The 25,272-nt window shown below is 46.3% G+C and overlaps 10 protein-coding genes across 10 annotated transcripts; 5 read left to right on the plus strand and 5 right to left on the minus strand.

The window, feature by feature from the left end:
• Positions 1–1,648: 1,648 nt before the first annotated feature.
• BHQ10_005004 (uncharacterized protein) lies at positions 1,649–2,494 on the minus strand (the record flags this gene model as incomplete). The annotated part of the gene is made up of 1 exon (XM_040877433.1): positions 1,649–2,494. One exon carries the CDS (start codon positions 2,492–2,494, stop codon positions 1,649–1,651), a length of 846 nt encoding a protein of 281 aa, XP_040733508.1.
• Positions 2,495–4,300: 1,806 nt separating this feature from the next.
• BHQ10_005005 (uncharacterized protein) lies at positions 4,301–8,014 on the minus strand (the record flags this gene model as incomplete). The annotated part of the gene is made up of 5 exons (XM_040877434.1): positions 4,301–4,991; positions 5,066–5,697; positions 6,818–7,602; positions 7,690–7,879; positions 7,952–8,014. 5 exons carry the CDS (start codon positions 8,012–8,014, stop codon positions 4,301–4,303), a joined length of 2,361 nt encoding a protein of 786 aa, XP_040733509.1.
• Positions 8,015–9,757: 1,743 nt separating this feature from the next.
• On the plus strand, positions 9,758–11,318 carry BHQ10_005006 (uncharacterized protein; the record flags this gene model as incomplete). Its single annotated transcript, XM_040877435.1, has 3 exons — positions 9,758–9,934; positions 9,991–10,282; positions 10,339–11,318. The coding sequence occupies 3 exons, from the start codon at positions 9,758–9,760 to the stop codon at positions 11,316–11,318; spliced, it is 1,449 nt and encodes a 482-aa protein (XP_040733510.1).
• A 505-nt stretch (positions 11,319–11,823) lies between these two features.
• BHQ10_005007 (uncharacterized protein) lies at positions 11,824–13,479 on the plus strand (the record flags this gene model as incomplete). The annotated part of the gene is made up of 1 exon (XM_040877436.1): positions 11,824–13,479. One exon carries the CDS (start codon positions 11,824–11,826, stop codon positions 13,477–13,479), a length of 1,656 nt encoding a protein of 551 aa, XP_040733511.1.
• A 412-nt stretch (positions 13,480–13,891) lies between these two features.
• On the minus strand, positions 13,892–15,043 carry BHQ10_005008 (uncharacterized protein; the record flags this gene model as incomplete). The annotated part of the gene is made up of 2 exons (XM_040877437.1): positions 13,892–14,864; positions 14,922–15,043. 2 exons carry the CDS (start codon positions 15,041–15,043, stop codon positions 13,892–13,894), a joined length of 1,095 nt encoding a protein of 364 aa, XP_040733512.1.
• A 1,240-nt stretch (positions 15,044–16,283) lies between these two features.
• On the plus strand, positions 16,284–17,853 carry BHQ10_005009 (uncharacterized protein; the record flags this gene model as incomplete). Its single annotated transcript, XM_040877438.1, has 4 exons — positions 16,284–16,340; positions 16,400–16,939; positions 16,997–17,131; positions 17,191–17,853. The coding sequence occupies 4 exons, from the start codon at positions 16,284–16,286 to the stop codon at positions 17,851–17,853; spliced, it is 1,395 nt and encodes a 464-aa protein (XP_040733513.1).
• Positions 17,854–18,049: 196 nt separating this feature from the next.
• On the minus strand, positions 18,050–19,195 carry BHQ10_005010 (uncharacterized protein; the record flags this gene model as incomplete). Its single annotated transcript, XM_040877440.1, has 2 exons — positions 18,050–19,036; positions 19,094–19,195. The coding sequence occupies 2 exons, from the start codon at positions 19,193–19,195 to the stop codon at positions 18,050–18,052; spliced, it is 1,089 nt and encodes a 362-aa protein (XP_040733514.1).
• Positions 19,196–20,136: 941 nt separating this feature from the next.
• BHQ10_005011 (uncharacterized protein) lies at positions 20,137–20,811 on the plus strand (the record flags this gene model as incomplete). Its single annotated transcript, XM_040877441.1, has 1 exon — positions 20,137–20,811. One exon carries the CDS (start codon positions 20,137–20,139, stop codon positions 20,809–20,811), a length of 675 nt encoding a protein of 224 aa, XP_040733515.1.
• A 398-nt stretch (positions 20,812–21,209) lies between these two features.
• BHQ10_005012 (uncharacterized protein) lies at positions 21,210–23,408 on the plus strand (the record flags this gene model as incomplete). The annotated part of the gene is made up of 6 exons (XM_040877442.1): positions 21,210–21,449; positions 21,514–21,819; positions 21,872–22,412; positions 22,465–22,626; positions 22,690–23,079; positions 23,134–23,408. 6 exons carry the CDS (start codon positions 21,210–21,212, stop codon positions 23,406–23,408), a joined length of 1,914 nt encoding a protein of 637 aa, XP_040733516.1.
• Positions 23,409–23,504: 96 nt separating this feature from the next.
• On the minus strand, positions 23,505–25,036 carry BHQ10_005013 (uncharacterized protein; the record flags this gene model as incomplete). The annotated part of the gene is made up of 3 exons (XM_040877443.1): positions 23,505–24,281; positions 24,335–24,929; positions 24,987–25,036. 3 exons carry the CDS (start codon positions 25,034–25,036, stop codon positions 23,505–23,507), a joined length of 1,422 nt encoding a protein of 473 aa, XP_040733517.1.
• Positions 25,037–25,272: the final 236 nt, after the last annotated feature.

Here is a 25,272-nt window from a genome sequence, read left to right on the forward strand (position 1 = left end):
ATAACTACCAGGAACTTAGCTGCTATGAGTGACTAAACGAAAACTTCTTTGTTCTCTAAGTAGTACAAATATTGTGCCAGACTCGAGACGTGAAGGTGTCACAGATGGTAATTCCCGTTCGGCACTTGGTTAGTCTCATTGTAAGTGTTCCTGTTTTCATATTTTTTTCATTTCTGGAAGCTCTAATCAAGTAGTGATTTGACAAACTTGTGTAACGCTGTACTCCGGCACTGCGTTGTCTATTGTCGGCATCATAATGTTTGTATGCTCTGTACTACCTTCCTAAATACAATAAATGTTGCGGATTACTCCGTCCCCAAATGAAAGAATCTCCATGGACCACTCAACGAGCTTATGATATTCCAGCCGGGGAATATCTTGCAAACTTTCAAATGAACACACTGCACAGAATTCGCCCATTATTTAATCTACCCTCTTCCCCTCGCCGTCTGCGAAACCTTTGACCAAAACGTGCCCATTCCTTAAGCTTATTCCGATTCATTCCAGCATAAAGTACTGGATTTACGCCTTTTTTTTTTATCATTTTCTCTTACTCTTCGGCGTGGATCAAATAGACTAGGTGATCGGGACCGGAAGCTTTATCTTTCTTGTTAATCTTGACCTTTGGTGTGATGCCCCATTTAAGACCTGCTTTAGCCGCTGCAAGCGTTTTGGGGAATACCAAATATATACAGATGATCGGTGTTAGCTTGACTTGTCTAATGAACGGCTGGATTAGCTCATGTTTGTTCTCAAATGGTCGACTTGACCGATTACTTTCACATTGGACATGATGTCCTGTTCCTGTCATTTTTCAATTGTGGAAAACGCTATAGGATTCTTTTTTTATGAATTTGCACCATCATAAAGATGACATTAAACATCTGCTCTGTCCCTTCTGAAGGCTGAAATTGTCGGTCTTGACAGCCATGATGTCATAGCTGAGGGATCTGTAGCCTGGTGCCTCAGGCCTTGAAATAAGTATTGTCCTGTCAACGACTTCAGAATTGATTGTAAATAGATATCGAGGTTAAGAACTCGAGTAGTCGCCGCTGATTTAACGCAGACATGTCCACGTTAGATCAGGACCTACTTTCTCATTTGCATCGTAGCCCCCAGTATGATTAGCACATTCATCGCCATGACTCCGTCTGGTACTACAAATTTGGAATTTTCCCAGGGCCAAGGGACTATGCAAGTATCTCGCGCCTGTACTGTCGAGAACTTTCTCTGTATACTGCTGAAATMCTCCGATACCATCAGCCCMAAGCCACAATCACATGATGCCAGGCTGGGTCACAGCCAAGCTAGATCTTAGGGCTACGAAGTAGTTACCTAGAATAGAAATTCAGCTTCACCTCACGTGCTTAACCGTGATCCTTTCGCCCCTTTGTTACTGGTATCTTAGATTGCAGCATTACCAATCTTTCTATGTCCATAAGTAGCAATCAATTCGTTTAATTCGGCCGCCCGCTGGCTATGCTTTTGACCCACTGATGAATGCGACTACCATGGACGTGACAGGGTATATTATAGCAATTAAGGTATCACGCTCATCAGATATCCTCCATAATCAATGCAAATAATGAATCAATAAAACACTCTCCGTACTCCATCATGCATCGCGAGGAACGGCATCAAAATCAAATCAAAGAATCTTCTTCAACCAATAACACGAACCCTCATCAACATCACATATCCTCCTCTCCACCGAGTCAGCATGGTATATAGCATCGCGACACACTCTCGTGGCAACAATCGGCGAAACTGCATTGAGCGACGAACCCATCGCATCCGACACAATAATAGTCCGTTTCGTGCTCACCATGTAATCGCACTGCGACCGGCCAGTGCTCGTCATCAGCGTACCATCCTTGTTGATAATGGGCCACATAGACTGTAAATATTTATGAGATTCTTCTGAGGAAAAGCCGGCATTGTCCATTAAATCTTCATTGATATCGGCCCGGCTATAGAGCCATGCGCAAACAATCACGATTCTCGAGTCGTGGAACGTCGTCATTTCAGAGATCATGGCCAATCGCTCAGTACCGTCTGATTGACTGATACCGACTATTTTTCCGACGTCTAATACTGCAGGAGTACGTTTGGTCGCTGTTGGTGATGTTGTAATTGACTCTGTAGCTGTGAGGGTAGCATCTGCTTCATGTATCTCCGTTGTCGTCATCGTAGTCGTAATCACCGTCGAACTTTTCGGGTGTTTTCTATTTCGTTTGGTTTCCTCGGTCCGGTGATGATGATGATTTGATCGAGTTTTTCGGCCACTTCCTGGTGCCGGGCTCAAGGTCCGATACATCATGTTCAATGCTGATGGGTAATCGGACATTTCGAGGGTTTGCGTACCGCGAGAAACTGTCCGGTTGGGTGAAGGAAATCTCACTCTTTCGTCATATTGATAGCGCCGTTTTGATATTAGGATTGTTCTTCTTGTGCGCTCAATATGGACTTCAGGGATCGTGTGAGTGGACGTCATGTCGCAGTAGTTGGTGATTTAATTATAATTGTTATCTCGTCAAGTATCCCTTCCGAAGTTCTCTTCAATATTGGTAGGTATAAGGTCTGGTATGGGAAGAGTTGCACGGGCAGACCGATATTTATCTACGTATAAACGAACGCACACCATTAATTTAAAAGGGACTATGAAAGAATTGCCTACCTAGGCTAAGGAAGTAAGCACACATATCCTTGACTAAGAATACGTGCTTCTTCGTACATAAACAGTCAAAGCGCTAGGTACCACAACACTGGGATAATTGGCCGGGGCCTAAGTACATGGTGGCGGGCCTAGTGAGTCTGCCTCCTCGCTTAGAATCCTTAAATGTTTAGTAAAACGTTTAGGAACCGAGATTTAATCTGCCAGCATGACACTACTAACACTTAAGGATCTGAGAAGCGTCGAGTAATTGGACGAGTGTATTATACTAAGATACATGTCAGACACGTAGTGCTTCGTATCCTGGTATTCGTTCATGGGAGTCCTTGCCAAATCATACTGCAAAGGTCATAAAACATGTTGGATTCCCCGCATTTAAGTTAGGGACTTGCCTAATAAACGAACTCGAATGCCAGGCTCTCTGTGACATCGACAAAGCATTTCTATAGGGCAGGCCATAAACGAATCCTCAAAACACAGCTCTTCACCAGCTCTTATCGTATAAACATCGTATACTGGTTGAATTCAATAAACTTGCGGTCAAATGATGAAACGATCTCGGGGTATTCCAGGCCGTGAACGACAAACGACCTCGGGAAAATTGGATGCCATGAGTAGCGTCCCCATGGTGATATCTGAGTGCTTACTCCGTGCAATGAATGATGTGTTAATGATCACGAATCCGGAAGCACTCATCCGTACATTGAAGTATAGTTTTTGCACTTTATACGACCATGGATCGATCTATTCAATGGCTGCCGAGTCACGAAGCAGCTAGGGATCTGTTCCGGGAAAGCGTCAAGGTCTACTACGCGTACAATGCAGGAATCCCATTCCTGACCCGAGTACAACGAGTAAGAGGAAGGAGTTCGCGAGGCACAGGCATAACCTGACGGTCCGGATGAGTGGTGACGCTCAGGAAGCTGTGTCTCCAAAGAAGTTTATACGAACCCTTAGTGGCAGCTCTTCGTACACTAACCCCAATGCAGAATCATGACTAATCCACAACGGGCGCTAAACTAGCTTGATTCGCCGCTAGTCCGTTTTGGGGAAGCACCCAAGTGAAGATTTCCCACTTTCCGACACTAGGCCCCAAGAGGAAGTACTCTTTACAGCGTCTGTCAGGCAATTTCTTGACACATTGGCTGTATGTATACTTCGTACATCAAGTCAGTACATACGAATATACTAGTCATCGGCGATGCGTCTCGGCAGCTAGCTATACGATCGGAGCAATTACATGCCATACCGAGGCCGAAACAGGGTCTGCATTGACCCACCGGAATGTTGGCTTTCCGAACATGACTTACCCATACGAGCCTGGAAGTCAGGACGTATATTAGAGAATGGGCCTGAGCATACGTCTAGATCATATATACATGAACTTTCACAGCAGCGTCTTTCCGTATCAAAACTTTGCAAAATGCTTTGTGGCGGTGAGCCCAACAACCTTCAAAAATTCCAGGGCTGGATACAGCCGGATACTGTAATAGGGCTGCGCCTTGGAAAAACCCGAAGTGAAGTGCTATCCGGAGAAATCCAATCGAATAAATAACATGATGGAATCCTGCCAAATCCGCATCTACAATCAGGCGCAGGATCCAACACCACTCGAAGCCATCGTTTTTAAATTCTCGACTTTGGTAGCCACTCGCCCGAACCAACCCGCTCACATAGACTACGGGCAATATGACCAATCCACTCAAAATCTTCCATCTCAAGGTAGATCTGCCCACTCAGCCGTAGCCACAACCACCCTCCATGAGGGTAGAACTTTGCAAAAGTATCGTACTCCTTGATAAGTTTGGCATGCATCCACTCACACACTGGCGTTGCATCCTTTATGCTAAGCAAAGGGAATGGAGATGATGATGGATCCGGTACATGTGGGTTCACGTCTTTATCGTCCTTGAAGGCAAGCGGCATTCGCACATTCACCATGGCGCATCTTCGGATATCACTTTGCTCAATGGGATTGGTAAGACCGGGTTCTTGCATGACATCTGTTCCTACTATTTGAGCAACGACATTTCCGCCCTCTTGTGCAATAGTGTGTAGATAGCTATATATAGCTTCTTCACCCCCACATATTCGTTTTCGAAAGTCGAGAGCTGCGGGAACACTCATGTACGGTGTGTCATCGGCGGTAGCAACGAATTCGAATAGTATTTCAAAATCGGTCTTTCCCACATGTGTCCCGCGGCCTCTGTCAGCAGGTGATGTGTAGCCGTGAGATGTGGGGAAGGATGTTCGTAGTAGATGTTGGTTTCGTTTAGGGACGTAGAGCAAAGCACACCCTCGTGGTGTGTATAGCCATCTGTTGAGTGTTAGTCGGACGAATATCTCTCGCATACATGCATTACAAAGTCTTGGAGACTAAGAACGACATACTTGTGACAATTGCTGACGAAAAAGTCGGGACTAAGGTCACCCAGATTCAATGGAATGTGGCCCACGCCATGTGCTCCGTCAATGACACTCAAGATAGACTCCTCTTTACAAGCCTTGATAAGTTTCTCAAAAGGAAATCTGACTCCCGGAATCGAGACTATCGTGTCGAATATCGCCGCCCGCACATTCAGCCCCTCACTTTTCATCTGCTTCACCACATTCAAGAACCTCCTCACAATCTCGTCATGTAAAATTGGAAAAGTATAGTCGACTCTCCGGAACTGGACTGGTGTGGACTCTGTCAGGGACTCTAACGCCTGTTCTACCGCATTGTATACAGTCGCGAAATATACGATAACATCGCCGTGTTTGAACTCCAGGTTTCGAAGAACAGTGTTGATTCCGGTCGAGGCATTCTTCACAAATACGCATTCGTCGACGGGGGCATGGACAAATTTCGCAATCGCTTTGCGAGACTCTGTGACATGTTCTGCATGTGAAATTATAAAGAAGACGTCCGGTCGCGATTCTTGCTCATCCTGGAATACGCGTTGCGCATCGCGTACCTCGATGGGGAACGCGCCGAAGGATCCTGTGAGATGCGGAAGATAAGTCGAATTAGCCTGCAGGTCCTTCCGAATTAGAGATCCTTCTCGAATATGGAAAGCGAAAGGTATTCGATCAAAGCCAAGTGAGATAGGTCATAATTTACCGTGATTGAGTGGCCTATATTTCGGGTTGATCATAAAATGCTTCTGCAGCATGTCGCGACCGAAAGGCGTCGGGCCCTTTGGATCTATGATGTACTCCCCCATTACTCAATTTGGATCTGGTAATATATGCTCTGATATAGCTGATAGTAATCAGATGAGGAGGATGAAATTGAGTACAGTTTGAAGGTAACGTGGTAAGTTGCGACTGTGGAGCTTATCAGGGCGATAAGGCGCCCCGCGTTAAGTCCTGGCAGCCTGAGTTTCAAGGCTTCCAATAAGACTAGCCCTAGCCCTAACACACCTTTTGGGAGCTTGTTCTTGGCCTGCTAAATCATCACATGTCTTATCCATGATATATACGACAAGCATGACACGACTAGAGAGCCTATATTATAACATGAGCTCAGGTAGTACAAATGATCAAGAATTACGGACTTTGCTACAACACGGCACAGAATTCTGACTAACCAGCTTCCTATCACCTAAGACTATGTTTCAGAAGTACTTGGAATGTGGAACTGATGCATTTGAAAGCAAACATTGGCTCTATATAATCCGTGTAGTGATTGGTACTGTCCGTACAACTGTCATCTCGCTTCATCTGCAAACAGGAATGCCGCAGAGCGAACTCGATAGAATAACCAAAAAGTCCCCCTTCGCACAACTTGAAACATCTCTTGTTTCCCGTTGACAGTTTTGACAGTTGATACTAATGAGAGCGACTTCCATACTCAAACCAAGAGCCTGAGAGTTGAATCTCTGATATCAATGGGGCAAAAGGAGTTAGCACTAAAAAAAAGCAGAATGTAGAGGTAAAAAAAAATGCAAACTCAAAATCCTTCGCTAACACTTATGTGGCTTGAGATAATAGAGTATCTATAAGAAGATTGTCTAGAAACAATCAATAGGTAGATCCATATTATGTACAGAATACTACTTGGAGTCCGTAGAAGAAGCAAGTCTCTCGCAAACCTGGTATATTTCAGCATCAACCCACTGTTTTCTTAATAGTTTCGATAACAGCTTGCCCAAATTCAACAGTTCCAGCCTTTCCACCCAGATCGCGCGTGCAAATGCCTTGACTGCATGTATCCTCAACTGCTTTGAGTAAAATTGCGGCCGCTTTCTTTTCTCCAATCCACGCCAACATCTCCGAAGCGCACCACAATGTAGCCACAGGGTTAGCAACGTCCTTGCCAGTAATGTCGAATCCACTTCCATGAACGGGCTCAAAGATGGAAGGGTTTTTGCGAGTGGGGTCAAGGTTGCTAGAAGCAGCAATACCAATAGAACCACCAAGGGCTGCTGCAAGGTCAGACAGGATATCCATATGGAGATTCGTGCCAACAATTGTATCCAAGGATTTAGGCTTAGCGGCCATCCGAACCGTCATAGCATCGACCAGCATCTTGTCCCATTTAACGTCTGGAAACTCCTTGGAGATCTCAGCAGCAACCTCATCCCAAAGGACCATACCATGGCGCATTGCATTGCTTTTGGTGACAACGGTGAGCAGCTTACGAGGACGGCTGCGAGCAGTCTCAAAGGCAAATCGCATGATACGTTCAACGCCAACGCGGGTAAACACAGAAATATCGGTCGCAATCTCCCAGGGAGTTCCGCGATGAGTGCGTCCGCCCTGGCCGCAGTATTCGCCTTCACTGTTCTCACGGACGAGTACCCAGTCAATATCGCCATCTCGGACATCTTTGAGAAGTGAAGGCACGTTGGGAAAAGTTTTTATGGGCCGTACATTGGCGTATAGTTGCAAAGGTCCACGTATAGCTAGGAGAAGTTCCCATAGGGAGATATGATCGGGCACGTCTTGAAAGCGGAAAATATATTAGTACGCTTGGGTTTCATGTGTGCCCTTGAAATCCTAAGAAAGACTCTAAGGTAAGTATTTCGTACCTGGTGCACCGACTGCGCCAAAAAGTCCAGCATCAAATGTTTTCAAAGTGTCCAATCCACCTGCTGGCATGTATTTCCCAGTCTTTTTATACCGCGCAGTACCCCAGTCAAGCTCGGTAAATTCGAGCTTGTACGTGCCCAATATTTCCTGCAAAGACTCAAGAACATCAATAGTCACGTTCACGACTTCCTAGTGGGATGGTTAAATCAATCTCAGTATATGATCAGCAATGTTTGATGATGTATGTAATTATGTACTGACTGGACCGATTCCATCTCCAGGGATGCTTGCAATTTTATATATTTTAACCTCGTTTGTTGCCATTGTGCTTCAAGTTCGCTGTTCCAAGGTTGCAAGAAGCTGTCTTTTGTTATCAAAGAAAAAGATAGAATCATATGCTACAAAAACTTTTGCAAACATGAATCTTCTCTGAAGGCTGGGTAACATGCAGTTATAAGATCAAGAATTTCCTGTGGGGATTGAGATGCCGGCTGATAGTTCTGCCCTGAGTTATTCACATTCACCATTTGTTTGTTCGTCAACCTTCCAGATGTCCTTATCTTCTAGGCTAGTTGATATTCTATAGCAAATCTTATCTTTGTTTCAACAACATAGTCAGCAGATATAGTGCCCATATTGTAGTGAGAGAGTCTTGACGATTGACGCCTCGGCGGCTGATAGTTCAACCGAACTCAAGCCCTAAAAAAGCCCTAAAATTACCCTGCTCGTCTCAAAGTACGCCGTATTAGCAGAGTTCACGGGCCTCGAAGAATGCTGCAGGTGCAGTTTTAGAAGCCGGATGAGTAATGATGAAGTATCTGTCCAGTATCCCTGAACAACGGAGTTGTTGGCGAAATGAAGTACTGTGGACGCCTCCTTCCATCATTGAATTCCTCATCTCGACCTCGCACTGTCTTCATGTTCGACAGCTCGAATCGGATAGATACTGGACATCGTTGGTCTAAAATGTGATCAGGGTATTTTAGAATCTAGATTTCAATTGCGAGTGCCGTTGAACGCTTGGTAGAGGTTTGTCCGTCAACTATCGAAGGCCGGACGAGGTGTTACCGTTATGTAAGAGTCAAACTGAAAAGCGCGACGACAGTGCTGTCGCCTCGGACCAACATGCCCGCCGACTTTCTTCCATTCACATCAAACGTACATATGCCTGCAACCCCTGCAGTTTTCAGGGTTTTGGGTGAGAATGAACTAATGACTAGTGCTTACGGTACTGAATACGAGGTAACATGAACGTAACTTTGCTGCGACAAAGAGTCGCAACAAGCGTTTGAATTCAATCGCATTGTCTGTGAGATTAAAGATTCGTCGCCTCGAAAGCGCGTTGATTGCGAGACATCAAATGATTTCTCAAATTTACCAATCAGGAAATTCTCCCGAACGGATCGAGCGGAAGGACATCTGCCTAATTCCGCGCGCGAGCCTCAAATAGCGTAACTAACAATTGGCACCGCAGTATGATTCGATGCTTGTTCAAGCCTCTGGATGAATTCGGATAAAAGATGGAGTCTTTTGGTATATGCCCAGCCAGTGGAATTAGTCTCAATAAATTGCTAACCTACTCGGGAGTAGCAGCTGAAGCTTTGGTTGGAAACCCCCCCGTTTTAGTCTCCACAGGACCACGTACTCCATACAACGTTACAGGAATTCTGGCGGCTCTAACAAAAGCCAAGTAAATTTTAATCAACTTTCCTCCGTTCTAACTGGATGTTCGGTGCTTGCTCGTGGAGGCGCAGTTGCCTAGACGTTCATGTCTAAAGATAAATGCGTATCCGACGTCGTTGGTGACAGGATTTGTCTTGCATAAAACGCCACAAATCAATAGTATTGCCTTAATCTCAATGAATGATGGGGTTGAATGAGTAAGCTGTATCGTCCGGAGGCTTAAAACTGATTCCAAATCCTGACGCACATCTCGGTGAATTTGGCAACCTTAAAACCCGGGCTTTTTGGACGTGGTGACCAAGCTTCAGAAAAGTCCATCTACACACATACGCTCTTTTATCTCACTCTGGATATATTACCAATCGGTACCACTCGCTTATAACAATGCGTGTGACAGCTTCGTTACCACTCATCGTCTTGTCGACGGCGTCGGTTGGCAATGCGCTCTCGCTTCATAGACGTGATGCGCCAGCAGTTCTGGCAGCACCATTACGACGTAGACAGCCTGCGACTTTGAGCAAAAGAGATACTTCTCCTTTGAATGTATCGATTATTAACAATGTGGGTATACACAATTTTTTAAGCAGGTTCCACATCCACGACTAACAAGTGCACAGCAAGATTCCAGCTATCTCCTGAACTTGACGCTAGGATCACCTGCGCAGAACTTTACACTCGCTCTGGATACTGGTAGCAGTGATCTATGGGTCATCGGAGGATCGAAAGAGGCAGATAACGTCTACGTCTCGGATAAATCGTCCTCTTACAAATCACTTAACTCGGGTTACAATGCAACATACGCCGATGGCACTACAGCTCTCGGAGTCTACGCGACTGACACTTTGGGCTTGGGAGATGCAACTGTCAAGGATTTCCAATTCATTGTCGTTAACCAGACTTCCTCTGATGGTATGTTTGATCGATAAATAGAAGCATCCTGTGTACTAATTTCATTTGTTATTCAGTGGGTATCGCCGGCGTTGGATACAACATCTCAACGTACGATGCCGAACACCAGAACAAAGTATACAACAATCTACCTTACGCCTTGACTGCTGCAGGCATTACCAAATCTACCGCCTACAGTCTTTGGATGAACGATGTGAACGCCGAAACTGGTACCATTCTATTTGGAGGCGTCAACACGGCTCAGTACACTGGCGAACTTCAGACTCTTCCAGTCGTGCCTGTATACAACAATTACTACTCCCTTGCCCTCGCTTTGACAGAGGTCATTGTTCAAACCGGGAACTCTACTAGTACCACGACGAACCTTCCGCTCGCAGTTTCGCTAGATACTGGCTCAACTCTGACTTCCTTGCCAGAAGCGCTTTTTAAAGACATCCTCAATGCTCTGAATGGAACTTACGACGATAATGCCGGACTTGGACGCGTTGATTGCAGTTTGATGGAAACCAACTACAACGTAACATTCAGCTTTTCCGGAGCAAAGGTCGATGTGGGTCTGAATCAGCTGGTGTTAAACCAGGGCGTTACTGGCTGGCCTAGAAGCAGTTGTTTGCTTGGCGTCGTTCCCAGTGATCCTGGCGTCAATATCCTTGGAGACAGCTTCCTACGCAGTGCGTACGTCGTTTACGATCTAGAGAACAACGAAATCTCCCTTGCCAACACCAACTTCAACCCTGGCAAGGACGATATTTTGGAGATCGGTACTGGCGCCGGCGCAGTACCAGGTGCCACTCTTGTTCCTTCGGCTGTCTCGACTGCTACTGGAAATGGTGTTCAGACGGCGACTACTGGCGTGCCCACTGTCACAGGGACTTCGATCACCACTGCCTCTGCGACTACTGCTACCGGTAGTGCAACCACTGGCGGCTCTGCAAAGTCTACTGGCACGTCTTCGGGTATTGCAACGTTGCCCACTGGCAATGCGAAACACCTTCTTTCTGGATTGGCAGGTGCTGGTCTTCTCCTTATGATCTAAAGGGTTAAGGTTGACTGGGCCGTTGGTCGTTCATTTGTACATTCAGATAAATTAAATAGTAAATAGCACAATATACATTTTCAAGACCTTTATTATCTACTTTCGTCGCGTGACCAACAATTCACAACCACAATCTCCAATAAAGCTAGCACAGACGTCCAAACCCTAATCTCTTAGTTTCAATATACAGGCGGCTCATGCCGACATAGATCAATTGTATTTCCACTTCAATCAACAGTGAGAGCGTACATTTCCAAAGGTCTGCCCACTAAAAGCGTCGCCAAGTGCAAAGCGGGGGATTGGCAAGTGGAAATGCTACATCGGGGTAAGAATGGGGAAAGATAAGGTTTGCACCGATAGAGGTGAATTTTAGGTGTGGAGATATTCGTATAAATCCTCTCGGTTCTGCTTTGTAGTCACTATTCATTTTATCTACATGAGCTTTTAGGCAGAAAGACAAGCGACGCCAATTGACTGAGTATACATACATTGGTACTGCATGACCATGGCTAACGAGACGCCAAAAGACGTCGAAGCTCTCGGGACTGTCGAATCAAAACATGTAGCCGATTTAGGTATCACAGACACCCCCACGATCAAAGACAGCGACTACGAGCACCACAATGTCGGCACGCTCCAACGACGCCTAAAATCAAGACATGTCCAATTCCTCGCCCTATCCGGCGCTATAGGCACCGGCCTCTTCGTTGGTACAGGCCAGACACTTTCCCTCGCAGGGCCTCTCTCAGCAGTACTCGCCTACCTCATCACTGGATTTAATCTCTACGCTGTAATAAACAGTATGGGTGAAATGGCGACTTGGCTTCCATTACCTGGTGCTGTACCCGTATACGCAGCGCGATACGTCGATCCTGCTTTAGGGTTTACGCTTGGTTGGAATTATTGGTATCAATTCGCAATCGGTGTGCCTATAGAGATCAGTGCAGCAGCCTTGGTCATTGATTACTGGCCGAACAATGTACCTACTGTCGTCTGGATTACGATCTTGTTAGTCGCAGTGATTGCTATCAACTTGTTCCCCGTGCGATACTACGGCGAAATCGAGTTTGGCTTTGGCACAATTAAATTGACTACAATCTGCGGATTGATTTTGCTCATGCTCATCATTACCCTTGGAGGCGCACCGAATCATGACCGTATTGGTTTCAGGTATTGGAAGAATCCCGGTCCAATGCTGGAATACCTTGAGCCGGGTGCTTTGGGACGATTTTTAGCCTTCTTCAAAGTTTTCGTCAGTGCCACATTCGCCTACGGCGGGAGTGAGATGGTAGTCGTTGCAGCTGGCGAAACCGAAAATCCACGGCGGAACATTCCAAAGGCAGTCCGCAGAGTGTTCTGGCGAATCGCCATTTTCTATGTTTTGAGCATCTTCCTAGTTGGCATGTGTGTCTCCGCCACCGATAGCCGTCTCCTAAACGCCATTAACTCAAGCGCTCCCGGCGTTGGGGCCAGTCCTTTTGTTATCGCAATGCAGAATGGCGGTATCAAAATCTTACCATCAATCATTAATGCGGTGGTGCTTACATCCGCCTTCTCGGCCGGAAATTCTTTCTTCTACGCGTCAACTCGGGTGTTGTACTCAACCGCTCTCGATGGAAAAGCGCCTAGTTTCTTAAAGTACGAGAAATTCGGAGTTCCGTATGCCTGCGTAGGCATCACGACACTGCTCAGTCTACTTGTGTATTTGAATGTAAACTCGAGTGCATCCGACGTCTTCTTCTGGATCAGCAATATCAGCTCTGTCAGTACGCTGATTGTCTGGACATCCGTTTCCATCACGTATATCCGCTTTCACAAGGGCATGAAACATCAAGGCATTGCGCGGTCTTCACTTCCCTTCCGAGCCCCATTCCAGCCTTATCTTGCGTGGTTCTCGTGTCTATTTTCTGCGACAGTGGCATTTTTCAACGGCTTTGACTGTTTTTTTCCCGGCAAATTTAGTGCGAAATCATTCGTTCCGCCGTACATAGATATTCCCATATTTGCAGCATTATTCTTCGGGTATAAAATCTACTACAGGACAAGTTTTGTCAAGTTGGATGAGATGGATTTCTTTTCTGGAAAAGAGGAAGCGGATCGCTTGGAGGATACATGGGAGGAAGTCAAACCGAGAAATATTTTCCGTAAGTCGATTGTCTAAATCAACGTGCAAAGGATGCTTTTGGATGTGAAGATGCTGACTTTACTTTGGACAGAGAGGGTTTGGTACTGGATTGCTTGAAGGTCATCTTTCTCAAAGTACACATGTGCTCATTTACGAGGTTGGTAAAATCAACCAATATCCACATGTTTATCGTCAATGGTAATTTACATCCAAGTTTTACCTATATCGGCTGCCTTAAATTTATATTCAAAATTGCAAATTCTTACTCCGTAGTCAATCAGTAGAATAATTTATGAGTTTTAAAGACAGTATAGGGTATATCAAAAGCATAGATCTATTGCACAATTTAACGCTATCAAATATACAAAGACTGAACCAAGAAACAGGCTAAATAAGAATGAACAACAGCAGAATAAAAGAAATGCGATTCAACTCGACAGACGAAAGGCTAAGCTGATCGGGTTAGCAACATCTCATGTGCACTTGTAGGTTTCTCGGCTGCCTTGGACCCCGAGTTCCGCACATTCGATGCCGTGCCCAGAGCAAAACTCCCATCAGTAGCAGCAGGATACTTCTCCGGCCACAACCAAAAGGCCTCATGATTCGGCTTCCCAGCAATCATACCCGACAAATCAAATGGGTCAATGACAGTCTGGACTTTCGATCGCTTATCAATCCAACCTGGACCCAATCGCTCCGTTTGGCAGTCCAGGTCCAGATAACGAGTCTTTTGCCGAGGAAGTAGTCGACCGGGATGCATGATATTAAGCCAGTAGGTGAATAGGACCATAGGTGCAGCCTCAAAGCTGTAGAGAAACCATTCATGCGTGATGATGGGGCTGCAATGCCCTTGGAAGCAACTCTCAATTTGAGTGTATAGGGTGAAAGACTCGATAGCCCGGCAGATACAGCGGAAGATGATCAAGAACGATGTACCGTACAACGTAATACAGAGGCGTCGCACATTGGGTGGTGGGGGATGGGAGGCATGAGTGGCACGATAATGCACCAGACTAACAACGCAGACCACCATGGCCTCGATGACCCCCTGCAAAAGAAGTGCCGTCGAGATGAGTGTTCCGCCACTTTTGTACACAGACAAGTTGTCTGTATTCGTAGCCATGCGAGCAGCGCCCGCGGCGGTTAGGGACTCCACAGCTGCACCCAAGTAGATGAAGAAAATGGTGGCGCGGCCTGGGTGAAGCGGAGCATGCATAGGTAAGTAATGCAGTAGTCGACCGATGATGTTGTACGCTGTTGCAGAGTAGATAGGCGGTCCCGCGTAGACGAATACGGTTTGGACGATGTATAGATTCACGTTTGATGTATGATAGCTGGAGATACATCTTGCTATCCAACCGACGGTGAACACTGCACCACCCCATGACATCCAGAACGTGGTACTCCAGAACCTATAACGACTATAAGAGCATCATGGTAAGCGGTGTATCGATGACCTTAATGGACCAAAGACTTACAAGTTCTGGTAGACGTGTATGAGCAATGATATGCCAATCAAGGTCGCAAAAACGGCCGGAAGGGCATGACTTGGATAATATGGGTAGAGACTACCCGGTTGCGAATTCGAGCCGGCACTCATGCTGTATGGGGCTTGAGTCGTGAGATGCAAAAGGGTCTATTGTGTTGGCAGATGGATGTGCTGAGCAATCTGTCTCCAAGAGACTGAATCTTTATTCTGACTAACATGACTGATGATCTGGGGCATACGTCGATATTTATGGTCAACAACATCAAGGAGAAGAGGCCAAGCGGCACAAGAAACTACTTAGGGTTAGCGTAGAACACAGCTGAGCCTCCGCAACCCTAAATCTTAACCCTAGCTTTACCGTATTTTTCAATGTCTGATTGGCCAACGATATTTAGCCAGAAATATATAGCGTTTGATTGGTTGGTAGAGTCAGCAATGACGTCTGGCCCGCAGCCAATCCAGTGGCTGTCCTGACCCCTCTTTTTTTAATTAATCACTATTGGCCACTGCCGTCTATCTGTTACCCACTGAACCGAACATTCTGACCAATGAAACAGCTTCAAACACGATGACCCACCTGGCGGTACATCTGTCCATAACAGGTTAGTCTACTTTGTGATATAGCCAATCAAACATGCCTTTGTATGTTAGTTGACTGTATGAGGATATTGATCGTGTCAGGAAGCATTGCATTGCCTCCGTTTTGGCGTTTGATAAAAGATGAGATGTCGTATTTGCAGGCGTGCTATTTGATACGAGTCGTCATAGTTCGTATTCAGCTACGTGGTGGTGCGTATGCTGATCGTTGAGTAGATTCCGTGTAAGCCTTGGGATAAGTACTGCACTGAGTCCGTCAAACCTATTTTAGATCCCTTGAACCGCGAGTCACGATGGGCATCGTATTCACCATGTACTGAATGGACGGCGATGCCAACCCGTTAGAGACTTTACGGTCAGAAGAACGTTCAATTACATGAAGACGGCATCCATTGGCTCTAGCGAGAGGAACACATACCAGCACCTATCGGCCGTCATGATGGCAAGGTCGAAGCACTGCCATGGACAAATTTTTGCCCAAGATGATCCTGATCAGATTCATTCAGACAGCGAACCAGTGAGTATTCAGAAGCGACAAGTCAGAATGTTTGGCCCGCTTGGCAGTCGTTCAGCGTGGTGGAGTCCCCCAATGAGGCTAAAGCGGCTGTGACATTTGCCTCCCAAGGTCGCGGCTTCGCTTGAGCTGTTCAATGACAATACAAAACCTTGCCTCGAACAATTCAATTTAACATTTTATTGTTGTGCCCTCAATTTTAGACACCAGAACTCTTACAATAAGCAATAGTCGGATAAAATGCCCGGAGTGCCCTCTGGAAAAGCATGCGAAGGCTGTCGCAAACTCAAGAAAAAGGTGGGTTAACGACATCTCAAATAACGTCGATAGCTTCTACTCACTCGCCCGATGCAAAGTGCGACGAGAAAACTCCCTCGTGTTCGCGATGTATCCGTCTCGGATTGGAATGCGTCGGGTCCGGTCAACAGCGATACAAATTTCAATCGCAACAAGCATTTGTTGTCGCCAGAACGAAGAAGACAAATTCACAGACCAAAGCCCTGTCAACCACATCGCAGCCCAATCCCTTTTGCAATGAAGCGGATATGGTCGCTTCGTTTCTTCGATTACCGCCAAGCAGCAAAACTACAATTCTCACTAGCCAATACGTCCAAGCGATCCAATTAACGACCAACCTCAAATACAACCTAGCTTGGGCATACGGCTTTTTCATGTTCGAGATTCCGCGACGCATGAACGAGAATGAAGCATTAGATACTGCGGTTAATGCGCTCATTTGCTCGCATTCCAATTTTTGCGCGCGACAAGCAGTCTCTGCTGAGACGTTGAGTAGTTATTCCCGCGCCTTACGCAGTTTGAGACATTGTCTCGATGACCCGGGCAAAGCTTCACAGACGGAAACTTTGTGTGCGGTAATGCTACTTTTGATTTGTCAGGTAGGTGGGAAAAGTGCCAGTTTGCCGGTCATAAGTATGCATTACTAAATACGATAGAACCTCAATGGCGCCGAAGGACAGCGTTGGTCCGGCCACTGCGAAGGCGCCGCAAAGATACTGAAAGCGCGATCATTCAGAAAACCTCGCGACGGTTTCGAAGCGCAACTACTCCTTTCATTAAGAGGAAGTGTGGTATGCTCTAAGCTGCCTGAAAATTGTTTAGTTGATACAACATGCTTATTCTTTCGCAGTTATTTGAAGGCCTATTCAATGAGAATATAGAATTAGACCCGCAAGATTGGATCTCACTAGTAGGATCCGACCTGGACCAAGACCTTCCCGAGGGAAAGTTGATGCGATATCTGGCCAACGTACCAAGCATACTCCGTCGCGCTCGCGCAGCAACTAATGCAGACGAAATCGCAATCCTGCGAGGCGAAGTGAAACCCATGTATGAAGCGTCTCAGAAACTGCTGCTCCAAGTACACAAACAATGGACCGACGGCCGCACCCTCGATGCGAATAATGTGCTTAGAAACGTTATACTACACGCGTACTTTCAACGTGCATATGGGATCGGGCTTTTGATTGTGATTATTTTAAACTGGGTGTTGCGCGCTTTCACCCCGCCCTTTGATGCAATTGAGCTCATAGCCGACTCCACGAACCTCGTGACTCAAACTTTGGAACTGGCTCAGGCGGCTAATATTTACCGACCATTAGGAGCGGGATATATGCTCATCGTCCTAAGTGCTGCATGGATTGCAGCCAGTAACGACAATGAGAGGGTAACTGTGAATGATTTGCTACAGGATTATAGGCAGGATTTTCCCGTGCGGGCCACGGACAAATTCATGATTGAGTTGAGATGGATGGCCGAGCAGTTGCAGTATTTGCCTGTAGGTTGTGCATGATCTGCCTGCCGCGATGTTGTTAAACTGTAAGCATGGCATGCATAATGGCATGCATAGTCGACAAGACCATTTTTCGAAGTTCGTTGGTCAGAGCCGCCAAGCCGCCTTTGTGAGACATCACATCTGAAGATAATACGGCTTCATGAGAGAAGTTGGCCAAGGCTTGATTGGATAGATGAACATCACGAAAGAGGTGTCATCTGATTTGGCGACATGAAAAGTCATATGGCATCTGGTTGAGCAGAGATCCAGCAGCTCGATTCATAATGTTGGTATCGAGGATGATTGACAGGCCTTGCGCATGATCCCCATGAGCATCGTTCACGGCACCACTACCGAGCTTCACAGTCCAGATGCGTTCTTCAAGAACCTTTCTTATAACCAGGACACTGCTACTGTTGCTTTTACGAATGACACGATCGAGCCAGCTTCTTACTAGCAAGATATCATTGGCGTCATAAAGCACAGCGCCGATGATCGCGAGAGGCCATAGGAAGAATTTACCCCAGGTTCTATCGATATCATCTTCGGTAGTTATCAACAGTTTTCGAGCCTCATTTAGAGTTGATTCGAATTCTGTATACCATGAAAGATCGTGTTCAAGGATTTCGTCATTGGTGTGTCTTGAAGCGGAAATAATGTAGAGAAATAATAGTCGAATTCCGACGGCATATAACTTGCCAATCCATCTGCGAGAGTCACCGTAATAGCTGCTGGCAGTTTTCTCCAGAGTAAATTGCATGCTTTGCACCTCGTAGTAACGCGACCACGCCAGTATTTCGTCTGGCATATACCCTGAAGAAATTTCTCGTGCGAGTTGAGTTCCTTCCATGAGAAAGAGGAACATATGATACGGAGCCCCAAGAACCGGGGACTGAATAATAGCTTGTGATGATGCATTACCGTCCAAGGCCGTTTGAAGAGTGTCGACATCCGGTAATGCAGCTGACATGCGACTACCAAATTTCTTCAGCACCACAAGTGTGTCCTCTATGAGATTTGTGTGGCCGTCGAACAATGTCGTGACAGCACTGTGGTAGATATATGACTCGACACACATTCGCTCCCAAATCAGTTCTGACATGGATGCATGCCTGTAGTCCATTGGCTCACGTAATAGGAGGATCCTGCGTAGAGCTGCAGCATGAATGGAGCTTTGTCGTCTGGCTTCAACTCTCGAATTCTGCGATGATTGTCAGCAATCAACAAGTTTCAAGAAAGCCAAGAGGGCGAGACTTACTTCATACACACAAAGCCATATGACTGTCGCCAGAAGAGAATCCTCCGTGCCAGTCAAGGTACCCTTGGCGATACCGGCTGATATCTCAGAAATAGCAGCCATATACAAATTGTTAGAGGACTCGTGTGAATTATTCATAACCATTGCTGATTTCGATGCAACCATAGCGCATGCCGACACAGCGTTCAGCAAAAGGTGTGATTCCAAACATAAATAGCGTAGATACGATAGATCGACTGTGGGCTTGCCATCAGCAGCTTGATGGTACTGCGAAGGTAGAAATGAAAATAGACAATACTCCACAAGCATGGATCCTCTTTCGTCAAATACATGCTGAAACAAGTTGATGCTGATTGGTATGCAGATTCTACCACCGTAAACATCGTAAACATCGTAAGTAGAAAGTGCACGTTGAGATGCTGGGGTAGGGCCAGTCTTTTGCACGGCTCTTCGATGCCGTACACGCCGCCTGTCTACATGATCAGCACCCTGCCATTGACAAGAAAGTCCATTGCGCCTGCAGCCTGTACAGGTAGGCTTATTCTCATCACACTTCTTACGTCGTCGGCGACCTGATGAGCCCGTTAACTTCGCACCCTGTTGATCCTTACGTAGTGCAGAACTTACATGATAAGCAGCCTGTAAGTGTCCTCAATTTTGCAACCATCGCGTCCCCGTTGCCGAGACTACAGTCATTATAATGAGTGTGCTTTCTCCAGAGATAAATTGGACTTGGAGTAGTCGATGAAGTTTGAGAGAATTGTAATGCACGCGATCTTGATGTGGGTCCTAGAGCGCGCAAAAATACATGATTGGTCTTTCGAACTGTTCAGCCAATTATAGTGTGATATTATTGCGGGTCCGGCTATACGCTATTATAATTGGTCAATGGTCTGCCTATTTCTCTACTTCTTATATAACTAACAGGGCAGCTGCCTAGAAGACGCTGGAGTTCATGTTCAAGAAATTCAGAATATCAATTATCTGAGATCCTTACTGTTCTCAAGTCCATACATATTCGGTGAAAGACTTTGCAACTCAAAATGCCCGTCAAATTACGTCTAGCAGAGGACTCAGATATCCCTCGCATAGCAGAATCGGCCCTTGCCGCCTTTGAAAGCGATCCTCTACACATGGCAATGCTGCCAAGAGAACATACGAATCATATAATGGAATGGTATCAAGGACGATTACGCAGTGCCTTGTCAGATCCCAATATGCGCTCGATAGTAGCCGTCGATTCAAGACAGGACGCCGACGGTGTCAAAGAAATTATTGCGGGATACAGCAGATGGCTTTTACCTTCCAAATCGAGTGAGGCCAATAATGCAGTGGAAAATGAGAGACCAGCCGCTGCATTTCCGGAGCTAGCAAATAAACCTCTGGTAGACTTTTATCTGCAACAAAGTGACGACAAACGGGGGAAGCAAATGGACAAATCTCGAGACGTCGTTCTGTATGTGCTGGCCACGGATCCAGCGTATCAGGGGCAGGGAATTGGTCGAATGATGCTTGAATGGGGAATCAACACGGCCGCAACGTTGGCCGAATCTGGCCAGAACACAAAGCCCAGGATCCTCCTAGAAGCTACACCACTAGCCTATCCGATATACAAAAAATTTGGTTGGAAGGACTACGAGTCCATTACTATTGATCTCAAGCAATACGGAATCGCCAATGGTACTGAGCACACGACTGTTTGCATGATTAGAGAGTGATGTTATAGTTATACATACTGTGTAGAGTTATAGTTAGAGTGTTTGTGTGGTACGCTGCGCCGCTGACGTTCAGCTCGCTCAGACGGGAAGAATACAGCGTTTCGGTGTAGGTGATTCGTCGCACGGTCGCATCTCTCTAAGCCAGCCACAAATACCTCGACAATTAATTAGACGGCCTGCGTTTGGTCTCCAATGAAATCTCCGTTGAAGCTAAATGGGACAAAAATAGAAAAGGCCGCGGGCAGCATGACGTCAAGGCGTTCCCCACAAAAGCTTGATTAAATGCTTGTTTCTTGCGACGTTTTTATTTCCGATACATATTCTTCTCTATAATCCCAAATCTTGCACCAGAATATTGACATTAAATATCTGCTTTCGATTATTACAGCGACATCAACATGATATCCGACAAGCTGTACCAGTTTGCCGTGAGCGACAAGAGTGTCAGCTCGGAACTAGCCGAGAACCCTAATCAGTCTCCCGGCGAGATTGTTAGCAGGCTGTTCAAACACAAGCAAGAAGCAGCAGCCGAGACCTCGCAACAGCCAACACACGAACAAAGCGACGAGGCAGACCTGCAGCGGGCATTGGAATGCGGAAACTGGGGAGGTCAGCGGCCGAGTAATCTCTTTTTGAAGGTAAGACTAGATCTATACGTATATTCCAGGTTCTCATCGCAAGTGACTGACATCGATTTGCAAGTGTTATTACAATGCTTTGCGCGCACTCGAAAACCAGCCTTTAGCTGGATTGGTATCGCCCAGTCTGATGGGCACTCATGGTGTTGTCCCATTGACCATCATTTCGACACTACCAGACATTAACCGACATACCGCAAACTGCATTGTACGAGCCGAGAAAGAAGTCTTCTTGGCCACCAACTTCTGGATTCACTCTGATGCTTCTATTATTATCACCAATGCGCTGCGTGAGTTATCCAAACGAGCAGGAGAACGAGGCGATAAAGTTGTCGTTAAGATCATTTATGATCGCGGCAGTGTAAAACAGGTACGCTCAAACCTATGTTTACTATTATTCTACAAAGCTGACGTAGGTCTAGCTCTATGAAAATCATCAACACGTATCACCAAAAGAGTACACTGGCGACAAAATTCAACTTCCCGCGCCAGAGGACGTTCCAAATCTACACATGGAAGTCGTCAATTATCATCGCCCGGTACTGGGCACATTCCACGCCAAGCTATGTGTGATTGACCGCAAGATTGGGCTACTTCAAAGCAACAACGTTCAAGACAACGACAACCTCGAAATGATGGTACATCTAGAAGGCCCCATTGTGGATGCCATGTACGACACGCTTCTTATATCCTGGCATAAGCATCTCGACCCGGCATTGCCGATGATTGGAAACCCTGCAGCTAAACAGCCGATTCCTACCCATGACAACTTGGCTAGCAAAGCGGAATTGACAGATGCGGCTGCGTCCGGCTCCCACCAGAAACAGATGGAGATCCTACCGGAATCTACGAGCTCAGAGCCACACTATGACCAGACTTTCGCCGAGGAAGCGAAGAGGGTGAACAGCCAGCTTGAAGCCAGACCAGACGAGACTAGAAGAGACGCCGCCACGCGTCATCTCAGTGAGTTCGCCCACTAACGTTGATCCCGTTCAAAGCCTAACGTGAATATCAGACAAGAGAACTCTGGATCATAACCAACAGGCATTGGCAGCGAAAAGTCTTCCTCATCCCGACGGACCAGAAATCACCGAGGAAGACAAGATGACTCCTTATATCGTTTTGCCAAAGCASGAGCCAGTCCCAATGGCCTTGGTAAACCGAGAACCAAATGGCTGTATGTATCCTCCCAAAGCGAAAGGTTGAAAATGATATTGAACTCTAGCTAATATTTGTGCAGCTCCCGGCAACTCAAACTACCCGGTACCGCAAAATGCAGCGTGGCTGGCCGCAATCAACAACGCCGAGAGGACAGTCTTTGTTCAAACGCCGAACCTGAATGCTGAACCATTGCTAGAGCCGTTGCTGAATGCCGTTAGACGAGGAGTGATCGTGACTGCATACGTGACACTCGGCTACAATGATGCTGGAGAACTACTTCCCGGCCAGAACGGTACCAACGAGATGACTGCTCATCGTCTATACTCCTCTCTCACCAGCGAGGAGAAATCTAGACTCCGGATCCACAACTACGTTGCTAAAGATCGCAGATCGCCTGTACACAACAAATTCAAATACCGCAGCAGCCATGTCAAGTTGATGATTGTTGATGAGACCGTGGCCATTCAAGGTAAGTACGCTCAGACTTGTCTCTTTTGACGATAGCTGATAGTCGGGAATTCAGGAAACGGCAACCTTGACACACAATCCTTCTTCCACTCAACCGAAATCAACGTGATGATCGACTCACCATTGATCTGCAAAATATGGCGCGAAGCTATCGAGCGCAACCAGAACACATCACAGTTCGGTCTCGTCAGCTCTGAAGACGGTTGTTGGCACGATCCCGAAACAGGCGCAATTGCTGAAGGCACAATAGGCCCGGACCCTGGTAAGTTCAGTTGGGCCAAAGGTATTGTTGGAGCCGTTCAGCGTGTTCGTGGTGCTGGTGGTTTCTAGTCGACCATAATGTATGATTCTGTTTATTGATAACGCGAAAATGCGCAATGTGTATTTCTAGCTCTATGAGAATATGTACTTAAATCAAACATGCTGTTATATCTTCGACTTTGTATCCTTATCGTAAGAGAAACCAAGCTCTTCCAGCGTCTGTATATCCTTCCTCTTACTTCCCAGAGCTTGCGAAGCAGCTTTGATTATAGGCGTCAATTTGCGTACCCACTGTTCCTCATCTCCCCATACTGGAGGAATCTTTCCTTGACCGTCATTATCTAAACCACCCTTTCTAGTCGCCTGCAGACTCCAACGATGAAGATAATTCAGATAATCTGCATCCGCTGGGAATCCGAGAACACTGAAACTCTTGTCCGCTCCATGTCTCGCAATCCAATCAGTTTCCCATGCCTTCATTTCGTCCAATGCCGGCAGAGGCAAGCGGCCAGAGTACACGCGTGCTATGACCGCAGCCTGGGCTTCAGAAAGCGGGAAGGGAATAATTTTTAGTGGCAGTCCGATGAAAGTCAATGTCGGTTGAGGGTAGTAGAAGATGTGTTGAAATAAGTTGTTGGGACGACTTCCATTCGGTACTTCCACAGGGGGCGTTAAAGAAGAAAGGAATGGGAATGTATAGAGATACCCGGTACAGAACAGGACATGATCTATATCTTTCTCGACGTGGCCATCTGCGAATCGGACTGCGCGATCAGCGGTGATAAATTCAACGATCTCTGGAACAATCTTGATTTGAGGATTATCGCTCAGATATGGCGGTGACTCGCTTCTCGCCGAGAGCAGAAGTGGTTGTTGTAGAACAGCAGCTATTTGTACACTAACATCGATTCCTGAAGCAGAGTTGCCAACTACGACCACTTTCTGCGGTTGCATGAGAAACCATACTTTTGCACAAGGAATTTAGAGACACTTACTTGATCTGCATACTGCTCTGGACGTCTATAATGCTTTGAATGGGAGATAGACTCCGGGTAAGCCCTATTCCACTCTCGTAGACCGGCTATATCAGGAATATAATGATCATTATAGTGGCCACTAGCAACAACGACAGCGTCGAATTCATACGTGGAGCGGAGCTGTGTTCGGAGGTTCTGTACAGACACCTTCCACACACTCTCTGCCGTCTCATCTCGAAGTCGTACATCAACAACCTGCGTATGAAACACGATAGAAGATAACAACTCCTTCGCATAATCTTGAAGATATTGCTTCACTGCTTGATGCGACGGGAACAAAGACGTCCCTTCCGGAAATTTCCAATCGGAATAACCCATCAAAGAATGCGGAATATTCGTCTCTAACAGATCGTAGACTGGTGATTGAAAAATAATATCGCCATTTGTCTGCTTGGCGGACACGGGTTTTTCCGGTGTGGTTGTGGGCTTTGTATGAGGAATAGCGAAATTCTCTTCTACCGCATTGTGCGAAGTATAGCACCAGACTCCACCTACTTCATCGCGCTGTTCAAATATTGTAATCTTTGAGAAAGCTTTCTCTGCAAGAAGATATCTAGAGAAGCTCATTAGACGGCACTACGAATTCTACCGTGAGGGTGAAGTTCCTTACTTCGCGGCAGCCAGGCCCCCAGGCCCAGCTCCGATAATTGCGACCCGCATGTCTCTATAGCGATACCGAGTTGATGGAGTTGTGGAGTTGATATTGAATATCCATCAAGCATGCGAAGAGTGAATGAACATTGTGTGTTGTGGAGGGGAGTTTTATCAATAGCGCAATCGATGGGGCGGATTCCAACAGATTGCTTACGGTATCTTTCTTATCCGGAGGGCTTATCTTATCTTGTCTGAAATCTCCACGATCTAGAAAAGAACATTCTTGTCGAACAAACACAGAG

The sequence above is a fragment of the Talaromyces amestolkiae genome (assembly GCF_001896365.1).
Source record: "Talaromyces amestolkiae strain CIB chromosome Unknown scaffold8.1, whole genome shotgun sequence".
Taxonomy (NCBI): domain Eukaryota; kingdom Fungi; phylum Ascomycota; class Eurotiomycetes; order Eurotiales; family Trichocomaceae; genus Talaromyces; species Talaromyces amestolkiae.